The sequence below is a fragment of the Kogia breviceps genome, chromosome 10 (genome assembly GCF_026419965.1).
Source record: "Kogia breviceps isolate mKogBre1 chromosome 10, mKogBre1 haplotype 1, whole genome shotgun sequence".
Classification (NCBI taxonomy): Eukaryota; Metazoa; Chordata; class Mammalia; order Artiodactyla; family Physeteridae; genus Kogia; species Kogia breviceps.
In genome coordinates, this window is record NC_081319.1 from 36,722,498 (window position 1) to 36,738,695 (window position 16,198).

The following is a 16,198-nucleotide window of genomic DNA, read 5'->3' on the forward strand; positions in this document are numbered from 1 at the left end:
TGAGCGGTGCTGTTACCCCAGATCCTCAAAGGACTCACCACAAGGTTCAGCCTCAGGTCAAAGGTCTCCAGCCTTCACCTCCTCGTAGCACTGGCCACCAGCTGACACTAGTTTATTTTCTGTCCCCCGCTGGAATGTCAGCTATGGGAGAGCAGGGAAGGGGCTGGGCTGGTTCACGCATGGATGCTCACTTCAGATTTGTGGGCTGAATGAACGCAGGCACTTTTATTATCCTGTTACTGGTGGGGAAACGGACGCTCAAAGGGGCTAGGGAATTTGTCTAAGATCACTCAGCTAACCAGTGTGAAGATCCAACCCGAGGTCTGCTGCCTGCGGGGCACCCTTCCCCCCACTACACTGCACAGACTCCCCCCATTAGGTCCTGTGCTCACTGACCCAGGCTGTGGTCGGCTGCTAACTGTTGGGCTGTGGGACCTGGGAACAGCAGTCCAGGTGGCAAGGCCTATGTGTGGTGGACCCTGCCTCTGGTCTATAAATCCCCATTTATGTATGACGTAACAGATGGAGACAGGCAGGTGACCATCCGTACGGGCCTTTGATAAAGGTCTGGTCGGGGGCAGCCCATCCCCCATCAGCTGAGGGGCCATGGGGCTGGTCTTTGAGATCCAGCTGGGGGGAGGTGAATGCGGAGACCCTCCCCTTGGTGGCTCCTCCCATCCACCACAGCCTTCCTGATGGTGATGGGTGCTCCAGGCGAAGATCCCCACTCTGCTGGCACGAAGGGAAAAATGAAGAGCAGCAGGCCTGGGAACCTGGCTGGCCCCTCCCCCTTCCCCAATACTGCCGGGCCAAAATGGTCCTGCAGCCTTAGGGCCGAAGGCTCGTGACTGGCCAAGATGAGAGAAAGTAAGTGGGCCTCAGGGGCCCTGCTATGGGGTAGAAATGGGTTGAGGAGGGACTGGACACAGGGGCTGACTCCCAAAGAAATCCCATGTCCTACCTCAGCAGAGCTCCCTGAAGCAACCATCTCTCAGGACATGAACCCAGTCACGGAAGGCACAGAGCACTCCTCCCCACTATCCACCGCTGGGGCCACACCTCCTCTGCAGGCCATGCTGGTGAGACCCCGAGACCCCTAGACCCCACAGAGTAAGCCGTTCCAGACTCCAGGCCTAACCCTCACAACAGGTCTGGTGGGACATTCCTGATCTAAGGGTGGCAGGGCAGCAGCCGGTATGCCAGGGGAACCTGAGGAGCTTCACTCCTCTCATTTGCCCTGAGGCTCCTCGTTTAGCCACAGCCCAGCACGGCCCTGTCCAAAGATCCCCTCACACCTTCCCTGTCTCAGGCTCCACAGACACCATCTAGCATCTGGCCCTGGGAACGCAGCTCCCTTTGCCCTACACTTCACAGGCTCCTCCCCTCTTCCTTTCCCACAAGACCTTCTTGCATCTCTAGGCACCCTCTCCCCCTCAGGCCAACCACGCCCTGGACCAATGCCCTGCTAGGACCCCAGTGGCCCTTGAAATAAAAGACCCAGACTGTGTCAAACTTGGCTTTACTGGAATAGAGAAAATAGGCAACAGGAATCACACTTGGTGCTGGCAGCTCTAGGTCCCCTGCTCCCAGCCCTCTCAGCCCCAAGGTCTGGGGGACTCCTGCCCCCATGGGGCTCTCCCACTTGTCTGGACCAGGAGAGGCCTCCCCTTTGGAAAACTACATGGGGTGGGAGCTTTCAATGTGCATTTTGCTGCCAGCTTCATAATTAGCAGCAAGTGCCCACAATGACAGCAACAGCAACAAGACTGGACTTAACATCTCAGCAAAGGACACGTAACAGAGTAAACCAGACCCACGGCACCACACGTTAACAACGGTCCCACGAAAGACGACACGAAACTGGTGTGCCTGGCCACGCGGCACCAGGGGCAGGCAGCAGATCCGCGGGAGGCTGAGAACCAACTGAACACACATGTTCACATTCTCTGGGAGGACAATCAAACAAAGGTACCGAAAAAGAAGAGAAAACATTTTAAAAAAGCAAAGAAAGCCTGCTTCCCGGCCCTGAGTGGACACCAGGCCAGACACAGCAGGTGGCAAGGGCCAGCTACAACCTGGGCTAGCCAGTGAGCTCCACGGGCAGCTCCCGGCCACAAAGGGCCTCCCACTGGCGGGCCAACAGCGAGATAAGCTTCTCTCGGCTCTCAGCGCTGGGGACAAACACCTGCCACTGGACCTCACGGCCCTGGCCGCCTCTAGTCAGGCCACCTGGCACCTCCCCAAAGTGGTCCAGGGTGACGCTGCCCATGAGGTCGTGGCCCTGCACGTCGTCAAAGACCAGGGTGAGGGCCTGTGGGTAAGTCTGGTAGCCCATGAGCACGCGGTCCAGGTCCCGGATGCGGCGGCCGTCGTCCAGCCGGTACCGGTCCCTCTGTGGCGGCTCTTTGGCAAACTCGGGCAGCGGGTAGTGGACGAAGTCCTCGTCCAGGAGGAAGATCTCGGCGCTGGTGAGCAGGAGCGTTTTGGGGCGCAACATGCCCCTACAGCGCCCAGATAGTGGTGTGCCCACCTGGAAGGCCTGCACATACAGCAGGATGCTGAGGGACGGCGCCTTCTCTGGGTCAGCCACCTTCTGGGCCACAGTGAATGTCAGGTCCCCGACCTCCTCCTCACTGGGGTAGGTGAACTTGACACGGCTTGAGTGGATCAGCTCATAGTTCTCCATCTTCCCTGCAGAGAGAGACGCCACGGGGGCTGAAGCCTGGAACTGGCCTGTGGTAGGTCACCAGCAGTCCCAAGCCACCCAGACACGGCAGCATGAGTCACGTGTCTGTCAGAAGTGGGAGAGAGCGCTCCAAGCCCCCACCCTCAGGTAGAGACCCTCAGGTCAGCACCTCAGAGAAGAGCAGACACTGAGATGCTGAACGGTTGTGATTTGCCGGGCCAGAGACTCTGTCATGGAAAATCTATGGAAAACCCTAGCTGACTAAGCAGGAAAAGAGATAGAGAGAGAGATAAGAGAGAGAGAGAGAGAGAGAGAGAGAGAGAGAGAGAGAGACAGAGAGAGAGAGAGAGAGACAGAGAGAGAGAGAGAGAGCGAGCACGCGAGAGTGAGAGAGAGAGCGCGCGCGCGAGCGAGCGAGCGTGCAAGCGAGCTAGAAGCAGAGAGGGTGCTGCGGCACAGAGAAGTTGCTCCGGGGCCTGTTGCAGCCCTTGGGGTTGGCAAGGAGACCCGAGCTGGGTGGGGATACCTGTGGTCTTGTTTCCAAACTCGGAGTAGAAGTCTTTGTCAACAGGCTCAGGTGAGGGCGTGCGTTCCAGCAAGGAGAGCACGGCCATGAGGTGCTGGAGGAAGCAGTGTGTCAGGTAGCTGTCCCGTGTCAAGCATGTAACCACCTGCGCTGGAGAGGAGCCTGCGGGAGAAGGGGCCGAGCACAGTTGCAGGCCGCTACTCCCCCCAGCCCCATCCCCACCCCTGGAGCCATCTCTAGTCTCTAGCAGGTTAGCCTGAACCTGAGAACCACAGAGCCAGGGTCAGGAGGACCCACTTGAGGAAGCATCACGGGGCCTGGGGAGACGGCCATTTCTCAGGCCGGAAGGGCTGTAACATTTTTCTGGAAGGGGATACAGAGGCATTAGGGAAAGAGCTTAGCTTTCTCTCTTCAGGAAGTATGAGTCAGAAACATCCTGCCCGTGAGCCCAGGGCCCACTCTGCCCGCCCACCCAGCACTTTGCTGCCTCTGTCCCCAGTCTCTCGCTCCAAGTCCTGGGGGGTGACTTCTGCCCTCTCAGCAGTTCCTGAAGCTGCTTCCTCCCGCTCCTGTGAACTGTCTTGTGAGCAGATAAACTCTGCCTGCGATAATGCACCCACATATGAAGGTGGAAGCCCACTGGTGACACTGGCCTTCACCCAAAACAGGACAAAAGCACAGTGGCCACTCACCCGTCAGCCGGAAATACTGGTCGAAGAGTCCAACGTTGACTACCTGCAGGTCGCTGAGTTTTAAAACAAAGCACTGAGAGATGTGGAAGGGACTGTTGTTGTAGTCGGCGTTTTTCTGATGCCAGAAATCTGTGATAGACAGAAAGGGAACGAACGTGGTGGTGGCCGTGCTGGGTGAGCACAAGGTTCCCAGGTGTGCAGCTGCCTGGAGCAGGAACGGGCTCCCTTGATGGCCTGGCCCACTGAGGCCTGGCAAGGAGCCCCCACCACCTCTGAGCACACATGGCCTCGGGGAAACATGTTCTACAGTCTGAGCCTTGCCTGGTGCACTGGAGACACCAGGAGCCCCAGGACAGGGCACTGGCTAAGGCGCCCATCAAGGCCCCAAGGGGCAGAGGCTGCCCAACACCCCCCCAGCACGCCTGGGTCCCGGGCACTCACGGGGCCTTACTGGGCGTTTTCATGCCTGGCCTCGCATCCCACGTGACAGCTCAAGGAGGAAAGTGCTGTCATCACCCCCCTTCCGCAGAAAAGATTCTCGGCCCAGTGCAGCCAAATCGCTGCTGCCTGACATGACACAGGGGCTCTAGAGACAGAACCCCGCCCATCCCCTCAGGCCCCAGTGCCCACCCTGCAGCGGCTCCGAGAAGTAGCGGCGGAGGCCATCGTGCAGCACAAAGTACACGGCCTTGGTGGAGAGCAGCACGCAGGCGGTCACCTCTAGCCCCGGGGTCTGGTAGAACACCACCGACGACCACAGGAGGTGCCGCAGCTCCTCGTTTTCCACCTGGACACAGAGGGGCCGGGTTGGGGCCTGCAGGAGAGCAGGGCGGCCGGGGCACACAGCTCCTCCTCCAGGCCTCTGTGGAGGGTGGCCTCCGCCAGCCCCACTAACCAGTGACCTGCCGTCCCAGGGACGGGCCCACAGCCTTGGATGGGGAGGCATGGGACCTCTACTGTGTCTCGTCAACGTATTTATAAACTCCGAAGCAGAGAGGAGGTGAGGGATGGGAGACGGTGTGCCGTGGGGTCTGCCCGGGGCCCAAAGCTAGGAATGGCCGCAGGAGGAGGCAGTGATGGAGGAAACAACTGGCCAGGGGAGGGCACCCCAGGTTCTCCCTACTCAGGTCTTCAAAGCTGTGAACAGCTGAAGCTGCGGGAAAAGCCAGCACACATAAGTCTGGGAACCTGAGGCTGACCCCAAGGTGAGCCTGCCGGGGCCCCAGGACGACAGTGCCACCTTCCTCCACAGGCGCGCTGGCCCTACCTCGGCAACGCTGCTGTGGAAGAACTCGACGATGGCACTCCCCCGCAGGCTGGCGATGTGCCGGAGTGATGGGCAGGCAGGCAGGTGCGAGGGGATCTGATTCTCCTCAGATGTGGACTGGATCAAGTGCTCGCTTGGGTACTGGGCAGGGGCCTCCACTTGTGCTGGGGCCTCCGCTGCCAGGGCCGAGGCCCCCACTGAGGCCTCCGAAGGGGTCTCTGCTGAGGCTGGGGCCTCTGCTGGGACCAAAGCTGGCACTGAGGGCTCTGCCAGAGCTGGGGTCTTTGCCGGGGTTAGAGCTGGGACCTCCGCTGGGGCTGGGGCTGGAGCTGGAGCCTCTGCCGGGACCTCGTGGAGATGCTGCTCATTGCTGCATCTCCCAATCCCCCAAGAAAAATATTAACACGTGAGTCCCAAATGCAGATTCACATCCCACGTGTAACCTCAGTGTGAGGGAAACGCATGTACCACACACCACCTCTGGGGTCATCTGGGGATTTCACCTTGGTTCCTTATAGGAAGACCAAAGAGCAGAGAGAAAGTGCCGGGGCCCTTTCTCTTGAGGGGGAGACGGGAAGATAGGGCAGGGCTGAGAAAGACAGATGTGGCTCATGGGCAGAAAAATCATTTTGAGAAGGTGGTAAAGGTGTCAGAAATGCCACTACAGAGTCCAGAGCACAGACCAAGATGCCCAGGGCTGGGACCTTGGGGAACATGGAGTTGAGAACCAAATACTCAAACTGCTCCTCAGTTTGCCTTTGAGGCCTCCTCAGGTAGCCCAGGATCTCAACCAACTTGGCCACCACTGCATGTGGCCACACTGGGTTTTCTTTGGTCTGTTCCAAGCATGAGATTGAACAATGCTCAGAAAGAACCCTCACAGAGGTTTGGAGCTCCCTGATACCAGCCTACATGCCCAAGCTCATGCTGGCGGGGAGTCCTAGATGTCATCCTCTCAACTGGACAGTCCAGCTGTTGCAAGAGACCCCTGGGGCCCTGATCTTGCACTGGGCCAAATGCCCCCAAGCCCCCCGGGATGTCCTCCTGCTGTCTTGGGGCAGAGATGATTCTGCTGGGGTAAAGCCGAGCGCCTGCTTTCTGCATGCAGTCCCTACTGTGGGCAGGGTCCAGCCAGGCTTGGGGGTGGCAGGGAAACTGAGACAAAGTGTCACCATCTGAAGCCTCATCATAGGGGCAGGGAGACGGAGAGATGGCCATGCAAGGCTGCCTCTGGCATAAGCGGCTCTCCAGTACCTGGAGGCATCAAGGGTCTCTATGGAGAGCATGGGACTTGAGCTGGGCTTAAAAGGGGTCCCTGATTCAGCCAAGAATATGCTTGATGACCTTTGTGAACATCAGCTGAGGGGATGGGTTGGAGAGAGAAGGCATGCCCTGTGAGATGCTGGCGCGAGGGCAGGGTCTCCACTGTCCACCAGGATGGAAGAGAAAGTGAGCTACACCGTGTCTCATGGGACAGGAAGGCCAACAAACAAAGGGCTTTCTTGCCCAGGTAGGGAAGCCCCAGCATACATGACATTGGGAGCAGTAATAGGAGAAAGGGGCACCCTGAAGGGCAAAGGGTGCCTCTTGAGCCCCAGGCACGGGTGAACCTGTGGGTGTGACCATGGCCCCCCACAAGCCACTATATGCCAACCCCAGGTGGCCCTGAGGGAAGCCAGTCTCGGGGGCAGGAGCAGGGGAAGGAGAGTAAGGAAGAAGAGGACAGGGCTGGGCTTCCCTGGTGGAGCAGTGGTTAAGAATCTGCCTGCCAATGCAGGGGACACGGGTTCCAGCCCTGGTCTGGGAAGATCCCACATGCCACAGAACAACTAAGCCTGTGCGCCACAACTACTGAGCCTGCGCTCTAGAGCCCACAAGCTGCAACTACTGAGCCCGTGTGCTGCTACTGAAGCCCACGCACCTAGAGCCTGTGCTCTGCAACAAGAGAAGCCACCACAATGAGAAGCCTGTGCACCGCAATGAAGAGTAGCCCCCACTCACCGCAACTAGAGAAGGCCCATACGCAGCAATGAAGACCCAATGCAGCCAAAAATAAATTAAAAAAAAAAAAAAGAGGACAGGGCTGCCAACTCCTCCCCTCTCTGCACTTCAGTCTCCCCAAAAGAAGAAAAGGAGCTTTGCACAAAGTGATCACCCAGCTCACACACTCAGACCTTGCTGCTCTCAGCCAACAGCTTCCTTTGGAACAGACTCACAAAATTACACACAGAGAGGGCCCCTGATCAACCCAGGTCTTCCTGAGAAGGCGTGTGTGGCTCACCAAAGGGTACGGGCTTGGAGCTGGGGGTCAGAGGCAGGTGGTGTCTGAAGCAGCCCCCTAGCTCACAGAGCCAGCCACGGGACTGCGAGCGTGGAGGCAAGGAGGTGTGGATGATGCCTAGAGGCCATGCTTGGACCCAGTGGAGAGGGCCAGGCAAGGTAGGAACAGGAGCCTGGGGACCCAGCCACACAGGACTCTAAGTGGCAGAGAACTGGGCCAGCCTGGTTTTGTGGAAAGACAGATTTCCTGGGCCTCTTCTGAAGCCTTGGGAGATAAGAAGCAGCCCAGCAACAAGCCCGAGGGAGCCAAAGGCAATGCTGAGGGGGTGCTGGAGATCTGGGTGAGGTGAGTAGTCTCAGCCAGCCTCCCGCCCCTTGGCCCCCAAAACCCCATGCTCGGTCTTACCGGGCCCCATCCTCGGCAGGCTGGCCATCCACAGGGGGGCTCTGAGGCCTGCCCCCAGTTGCAGGGGCCTTGGCGATGACTACAGTCTTCAGGTCCTGCAGTGAGGCCCGCAGCTGGTTGTAGATGCGCAGGAAGTGGAACTTCTCATGGGGCAGCACGAAGATGGCGGTGACAAAGCGGTAGCCCACAAGCAGCTCAAGCACATGGCCGTCCGCGAAGGCACCCCTCGGCTGAGTGCAGCTGCGTGTGGGGTCCAGAAGCACAGTGGAGAGCGGCACACGGCTAAGCTTGAAGCTGTTGCGGTTGCGGCAGTTGTGGGTGCCACGATTGGGCATGGGGTTGAAGTCGGCCTTGATGACATTGAGGTGCTGAGGTGTGAGCAGCAGCCAGTAGGGGATGGCAGCAGACTTGACAGCCTCGGAGGGTGCGCAGCAGGAGCGCCGCACAGCGGAGCACAGTGTGCAGCTGGCCCACTCGATGTTGCCCGAGTAGTCCCCGGCGGCTGTCTGCACCATGCGCTTGTCACTGTAAACCAGGTACACGGGGAAGCAGCCCTGGCTGCGCTCCTGGCAGCCGCCCACCACCTTGTAGAAGGTGAGCAGCTGGCGCAGGAACTCCTGCAGGCTGGTGTGGCTGCCGTAGAGCACGGGGCTGCACAGCATAGCCATGTGCTGCGGAGCAAAGCAAGAGCGCAGGTCAGCATGGAACTCGTGCAGGTTGGCGGCGTCTGAGATGATGAAGAGCGTGTTCTCGCTGTGCCGCACCTTGAGCACCAGGCACAGCTCAGGCATGAGGAAGCCAAACTCGGTGAGGTCGCCGTGCGGGAAGCAGAACACAAAGCGCAGGGAGGAGAGGATGTGCTGGCTGCTGCCCCGTGACTCCTGGTGCGGGATCTCAAAGACGGCGATGCCAAAGTCTGTGAGCACGAGGCAGGCAGCAAACTGGCGGATGCTGCCCTGCACGTGGATCAAGAAGCACCAGAGCACCTTGAGGATGCGGATGTGCTCCAGCAGGAAGTCCTCATCTGCGCCCAGGGCCCACTCCAGAGCCAGGCGCTCCTCCTCGCCCTCCTCCTCCTCCTCTTCTTCCTCCTCTTCTTCCTCTTCCTCTCCTGGCCCACCTTCTTCCTCTTCCTCCACATCCGGGGGTCCCATTTCAAAGTAGCGGTTCTCAGTAACATCCTCCTCCTCCTCATCATCATCCTCGCCCTGCTCACCCTGGCCCTCCTCTCGCTGGTTGGCAGCCTCGATCCAAGCAGGTAGCTGCCGCTCGATGGCCTGCCGGATGAGCGTGCTCAGGCGCTGGATAAAGTCCTGGTTGGTGGCGGTGTAGCCAATGCAGGTGAAGGGCAGGAAGATGATCTGGCCAGACCCGGGCACCACCTGGACCTCTGGCTCCGTGTGCTCTGGGCTGTGTGGGGAAGAAGCCAGGTCAGTGACATGCTGGGCTGGGATGTCCCCACCTCCCATGTCCAGTCCTGCTGCTGTCCCCAGGCCCTGAAGAAGCAACCCATGGGTCTCCCAAGCCTCCTAAACAGCTGAGCCTGGTCCTAGCAAGCACCCTGGTGGGGAGCTGAGGTGCTGGAAGGCTGGGGCCACCACACTCCCAGGGCCCAAACCACAGACATCCAACACAATCCTGCACACATCATGAAGACTTTTCAGTCCTTCAGACGCTGGCCACAAGCCCCAAGAGCAATGAGTGCTCATGGGCATGGACTAACTTGACAACAGTCCCCTGCAGGGGCACCCAGTCGCCTTCACAGGTGAGAGCCGTGGGGAGTGGGCTGAGGGTGTTAGGACCTTCACATTTAATTAAATTCAAGCTCCTTTAGAGATAGGTAATCTATCTGAAAAAGAATTCAGAGTAATGATGATTCAATATCTCAGAAAAAGAATATAGGCACAGACCAAGAAGATACAAGAAATGTTTAACAGAGACAAGATTTAAAGAACAAACAGAGATGAACAATACAGTAAGTGAAATGAAAAATACACCATAAGGAATCAGTAGCAGAATAACGGAGGCAGAAAAACGAATAAGTGAGCTGGAAGATAGAGTGGTGGAAATCACCGCCACAGAACGGAATAAAGAAAAAAGAATGAAAAGAAATGAGGACAGTGTCAGAGACCTCTGGGACATTAAGTGCACCAACATTCACATTATAGGGGTCCCAGAAGAAGAAGAGAAAGGGAAAGGGCCTGAGAAAGTATTTGAAGAGATTACACCTGAAAACTTCCCTAACATGGGAAAGGAAACAGTCACCCAAGTCCAGAAAGCACAGAGTCCCATACAGGATAAACCCAAGGAGGAACACACTGAGACACACGTTAATCAAACTGACAAAAATTAAATACAAAGAAAAAATATTAAAAGCAACAAGGGAAAAGCAACAAATAACATACAAGGGAATCCCTATAAGGTCATCAGCTGATTTTTCAGCAGAAACTTTCTTTTTCTTTTTTTTTTTTTTTTGTGGTACGCGAGCCTCTCACTGTTGTGGCCTCTGCCATTGAGGAGCACAGGCTCCGGATGCGCAGGCTCAGCAGCCATGGCTCACGGGCCTAGCCACTCCGCAGCACGTGGGATCTTCCCAGACTGGGGCACAAACCCGTGGTCCCCTGCATTTGCAAGCAGACTCTCAACCACTGTGCCAGGAGGGAAGCCCAGCAGAAACTCTTGAAGGTCAGAAGAGAGTGGCAAGAGATATATATTTATATAGATAGGTAGATGTCTTTCAAACATCTTTATTGGAGTATAAATGATGAAAGGGAAAAACCTACAACCAAGAAAACTCTGCCAAGCAAGGCTCTCATTCAGATTTGACGGAGAAATCAAAAGCTTTACAGACAAGCAAAAGCTAAGAGAATTCAGCATCACCAAATTAGCCTTACAACAAATGCTAAAGGAACTTCTCTAGGCAGGGGGTTAAAAAAAGAGGCCACAACTAGAAATAAGAAAATCACAAATGGGAAAGCTCACTGGTAAATGCAAACATAAAGTAATTAAGTAGGAAACCATCCATACACAAATATGATGTCAAAACCAGCATCCATGAGGAGACTACAAATGCAGAATATGGGAACTGCATTTGAAATCAAGAGACCAGCAACTTAAAACAACCTTGTATGTAGACTGCTATTATCAAAACCTCACAGGAACTGCAAACCAAAAAACTAAAATAGATACACACATAAAAAAGAAAAAGCAACCCAAACACAACACTAAAGATAGGCATCAGGGGCTTCCCTGGTGGCGCAGTGGTTGAGAGTCCGCCTGCCGATGCAGGGGACACGGGTTCGTGCCCCGATCCGGGAAGATCCCACGTGCAGCGGAGCGGCTGGGCCCGTGAGCCATGGCCGCTGAGCCTGCGCGTCCGGAGCCTGTGCTCCGCAATGGGAGGGGCCACAGCGGTGAGAGGCCCGCGTACCACAAAAAAAAAAAAAAAAAAAAGATAGGCATCAAACCATAAGAGAACAAAAGAAAAAGGGAAGAAAGAAGACCAACAAAGACAAATCCAAAACAATTTTAAAAATGGCAATAGGAACAAACATAGCGATAACTACCTTAAATGTAAATGGATTAAATGCTCCAACCAAAAGATGTAGACTGGCTGAATGGATACAAAAACAAGACCAGTATATATGCTGTCTACAAGAGACCCACTTCAGACCTAGGGACAAATATAGACTGAAAGTGAGGGGATGGAAAAAGAGATTCCATGCGATGGAAATCAAAAGAAAGCTAGAGTAGCAATACTTGTATCAGACAAAATAGATTGTTACAAGAGATAAGGACACTACATAATGATCAAGGGATCAATCCAAGAAGATATAACAATTGTAAATATACATGCACCCAACATAGAAGCACCTCAATATATAAAGCAAATGCCCACAGCCATAAAAGGGGAAATCGACAGTAACACAATAACAGCGGGGGACTTTAACACCCCACTTACACCAATGGACTGATCATCCAGACAGAAAATCAATAGGGAAACACAAGCCTTAAATGATACATCAGACCAGATGGATTTAATTGATATTTATAGAGCATTCCATCCAAAAACAGCAGAATACACTTTCTTCACAAGTGCACATTGAACATTCTCCAGGACAGATCACATCCTGGAACACAAATCAAGCCTCAGTAAATGTAAGAAAACTGAAATCATATCAAGCATCCTTTCAGACCACAATGCTATGAGATTAGAAATCAATTACAGGAAAAAGAAATTATAAAAAACACAGACACATGGAGGCTAAACAATATGTTACTAAACAACCAATGCATCACTGAAGTAATCAAAGAGGAAATCAAAAAATACCTAGAGACAAATGACGATGAAAACATGATGATCCAAAACCTATGGGATGCAACAAAAGCAGTTCTAAGAGGGAAGTTTACAGCAATACAACCTTACCTCAGGAAACAAGAAAAATCTCAAATAAACAACCTAACCTTAGACCTAAAGGAACTAGAGAAAGAAGAACAAACAAAACCCGAAGTGAGTAGAAGAAATCATAAAGATCAGAGGAGAAATAAATGAAATAGAGACAAAGAAAACAACAGAAAAGATCAACGGAACTAAAAGCTGGTTCTTTGAAAAGATAAACAGGGCTTCCCTGGTGGTGCAGTGGTTGAGAGACCACCTGCCGATGCAAGGGATACGGGTTCATGCCCCAGTCTGGGAAGATCTCACATGCTGCGGAGCAGCTAGGCCCGTGAGCCATGGCCACTGAGCCTGTGCTCCGCAATGGGAGAGGCCACAACAGTGAGAGACAGTGAGAGGCCTGCGTACCACACACAAAAAAAAAAAAAAAAAAAAAAAGATAAACAAAATTGATAAACCTTTAGCTCGAGATTCATCAGGGAAAAAAGGGAGAGGGCTCAAATCAATGAAATTAGACATGAAAAAGGGTAAGTAACAAATGACACCACAGAAGTACAAAGGATAATAAGAGACTATTACAAGCAACTATACACCAATATAATGGACAACCTGGAAGAAATGGAGAAATTCTTAGAAAGGTACAACCTTTGAAGACTGAACCAGGAAAAAATAGAAAACAGGAACAGACCAATCACAAGTACTGAAATTGAAACTGTGATTTAAAAACTTCCAACAAACAAAAGTCCAGGACCAGATGACTTCACAGGTGAATTCTATCAAACATTTAGAGAAGAGTTAACACCTCTCCTTCTATTGCAAAGCAAGCTCATTCTATGAGGCCACTGTCACCCTGATACCAAAACCAGACAAAGATACCACAGAAAAAGAAAATTACAGGCTAATATCACTGATGAACACAGACACAAAAATTCTCACCAAAATCCTAGCAAACAGAATCCAACAGCACATTAAAAGGATCATATACCATGATCAAGTGGGGTTTATCCCAGGAATGCAAGGATTATTCAATATACGCAAATCAATGAATGTGATACATCATATTAACAAACTGAAGGAGAAAAACCATATGATCATCTCAACAGATGCAGAGAAAGCTTTTGACAAAATTCAACACCCATTTATGATAAAAATCCTGCAGAAAGTAGGCACAGAGGAAACTTACCTCAACATAATAAAGGCCATATATGACACACCCACAGCCAACATTGTTCTCAATGGTGAAAAACTGAAACCATTTCCTCCAAGATCAGGAACAAGACAAAGATGTTCACTCTCACTGCTATTATTGTACACAGTTATGGAAGTTTTAGCCACAGCAATCAGAGAAGAAAAAGAAATAAAAGGAATCCAAATCAGAGAAGAAGTAAAGCTGTCACTGTTTGCAGATGACATGATACTATACATAGAGAATCCTAAAGATGCTACCAGAAAACTACTAGAGCTAATCAATGAATTTGGTAAAGTAGCAGGATACAAAATTAATGCACAGAAATCTCTTACATTCCTATATACTGATGATGAAAAATCTGAAAGAGAAATTAAGGAAACACTCCCATTTACCACTGCAACAAAATGAATAAAATACCTAGGAATAAATCTACCTAGGGAGAAAAAACACCTGTATGCAGAAAACTATAAGACACTGTTGAAAGAAATCAAAGGTGACACAAACAGATGGAGAGATATACCATGTTCTTGAACTGCAAGAATCAACACTGTGAAAATGACTCTACTACCCAAAGCAATCTACAGATTCAATGCAATCCTTATCCAACTACCAATGGCATTATTCACAGAACTAGAACAAAAAATTTCACAATTTGTATGGAAACACAAAAGACCCCGAATAGCCAAAGCAATCTTGAGAAAGAAAAACAGAGTTGGAGGAATCAGGCTCCCAGACTTCAGACTACACTACAAAGCTACAGTAATCAAGACAGCATTGTAGTGGCACAAAAGCAGAAATATAGATCAATGGAACAGGATAGAATGCCCAGAGATAAACCCACTCACATATGGTCACCTTTTTTTTGATAAAGGAGGCAAGAAGGTACAATGGAGAAAAGACAGCCTCTTCAATAAGTGGTGCTGGGAAAACTGGACAGCTACATGTAAAAGAATGAAATTAGAACACTCCCTAACACCACACACAAAAAATAAACTCAAAATGGATTAAAGACCTAAATGTAAGACCAGACACTATAAAACTCTTAGAGGAAAATGTAGGCAGAACACTCTGTGACATAAATCACAGCAAGATCTTTTTTGACCCACCTCCTAGACAAATGGAAATAAAAACAAAAATAAACAAATGGGACCTAATGAAACTCAAAAGCTTTTACACAGCAAAGGAACACATAAACAAGATGAAAAGACGACCCTCAGAATGGGAGAAAATATTTGTAAATGAAGCAACTGACAAAGGATTAATCTCCAAAATTTACAAGCAGCTCATGCAGCTCATTATCAAAAAAAACAAACAACCCAATCCAAAAATGGGCAGAAGACCTAAACAGACATTTCTCCAAAGAAGATATACAGATTGCCAACAAACACATGAAAGGATGCTCAGCATACTAATCATTAGAGAAATGCAAATCAGAACTACAATGAGGTATCACCAGTCAGAAAGGCCATCATCAAAAAATCTACACACAATAAACGCTGGCGAGGGTGTGGAGAAAAGGGAACCCTCTGGCACTGTTGGTGGAATGTGACTTGATACAGTCACTATGGAGAACAGTATGGAGGTTCCTTAAAAAACTAAAAATAGGGCTTCCCTGGTGGCGCAGTGGTTGAGAGTCCACCTGCCGATACAGGGGACATGGGTTCGTGCCACGGTCTGGGAAGATCCCACATGCTGTGGAGCGGCCAGGCCTGTGAGCCAAGGCTGCTGAGCCTGTGCGTCTGGAGCCTGTGCTCTGCAATGGGAGAGGCCACAACAGTGAGAGGCCCGCGTACCTCTAACTAACTAACTAAATAAATAAATAAATACATACATACATACTAAAAATAGAACTACCATACAACCCAGCAATCCCACTACTGGGCATATACCCTGAGAAAACCATAATTCAAAAAGAGTCATGTACCAAAATGTTCACTGCAGCTTATTTACAATAGCCAGGACATGGAAGCAACCTAAGTGTCCATCGACAGATGAATGGATAAAGAAGATGTGGCACATATATACAATGGAATATGATAAAGAAAATGTGGCAAATATATACAATGGAATATTATTCGGCCATAAAAAGAAACGAAATTGAGTTTTCTGTAGTGAGGTCAATGGACCTACAGTCTGTCACACAGAGTGAAGTAAGTCAGAAAGAGAAAAACAAATACCATATGCTAACACATATATACGGAATCTTAAAAAAAAGGTTCTGAAGAACCTAGAGGCAGGACAGGAATAAAGATACAGATGTAGAGAATGGACCTGAGGACACAGGGAGGAGGAAGGGTAAGCTGCGACGAAGAGAGTGGCATGGACATATATACACTACCAAATATAAAATAGATAGCTAGTGGGAAGCAGCTGCATAGCATAGGGAGATCAGCTCGGTGCTTTGTGACCACCTAGAGGAGTGGGATAGGGAGGGTGGGAGGGAGACACAAGAGGGAGGAGATATGGGGATATATGTATAGCGGATTCACTTTGTTATAAAGCAGAAACTAATACACCATTGTAAAGCAATTATACTCCAATAAAGATGTTAAAAAAAACCACTAGCAAACAGAATCTAACAACACCTTAAAAGGATCATACACCATGATCAAGTGGGATTTATCCCAGGGATGCAAGCATTCTTCAATATATACAAATCAGTCGATGTGATACATGACATTAACAAACTGAAGAATAAAAACTATATGATCATCTCAACAGATGCAGAAAAAGCTTTTGACAAAATCCAACACCCA

At 51.2% G+C, this 16,198-nt stretch overlaps 1 protein-coding gene across 4 annotated transcripts in view; it reads right to left on the reverse strand.

Annotated features, from left to right (window-relative positions):
- Window positions 1–1,503: 1,503 nt before the first annotated feature.
- The window catches only part of NISCH (nischarin), a 43,580-nt gene continuing 28,885 nt past the window's right edge, over window positions 1,504–16,198 (reverse strand). For 2 of the 4 annotated variants that reach the window (XM_067044011.1, XM_067044009.1), the window contains exons 16-21: window positions 7,858–9,267; window positions 5,172–5,547; window positions 4,535–4,691; window positions 3,905–4,033; window positions 3,213–3,374; window positions 1,504–2,691 (exon numbers count right to left, since the gene is read on the reverse strand). In XM_067044011.1, the coding sequence (XP_066900112.1) occupies window positions 2,081–2,691; window positions 3,213–3,374; window positions 3,905–4,033; window positions 4,535–4,691; window positions 5,172–5,547; window positions 7,858–9,267 (2,845 nt within the window). In that variant the 3' untranslated portion in view covers window positions 1,504–2,080. The remainder of the gene's footprint in view (window positions 2,692–3,212; window positions 3,375–3,904; window positions 4,034–4,534; window positions 4,692–5,171; window positions 5,548–7,857; window positions 9,268–16,198) is intronic. The other 2 variants (XM_067044010.1, XR_010842536.1) reach the window with 2 other exon arrangements.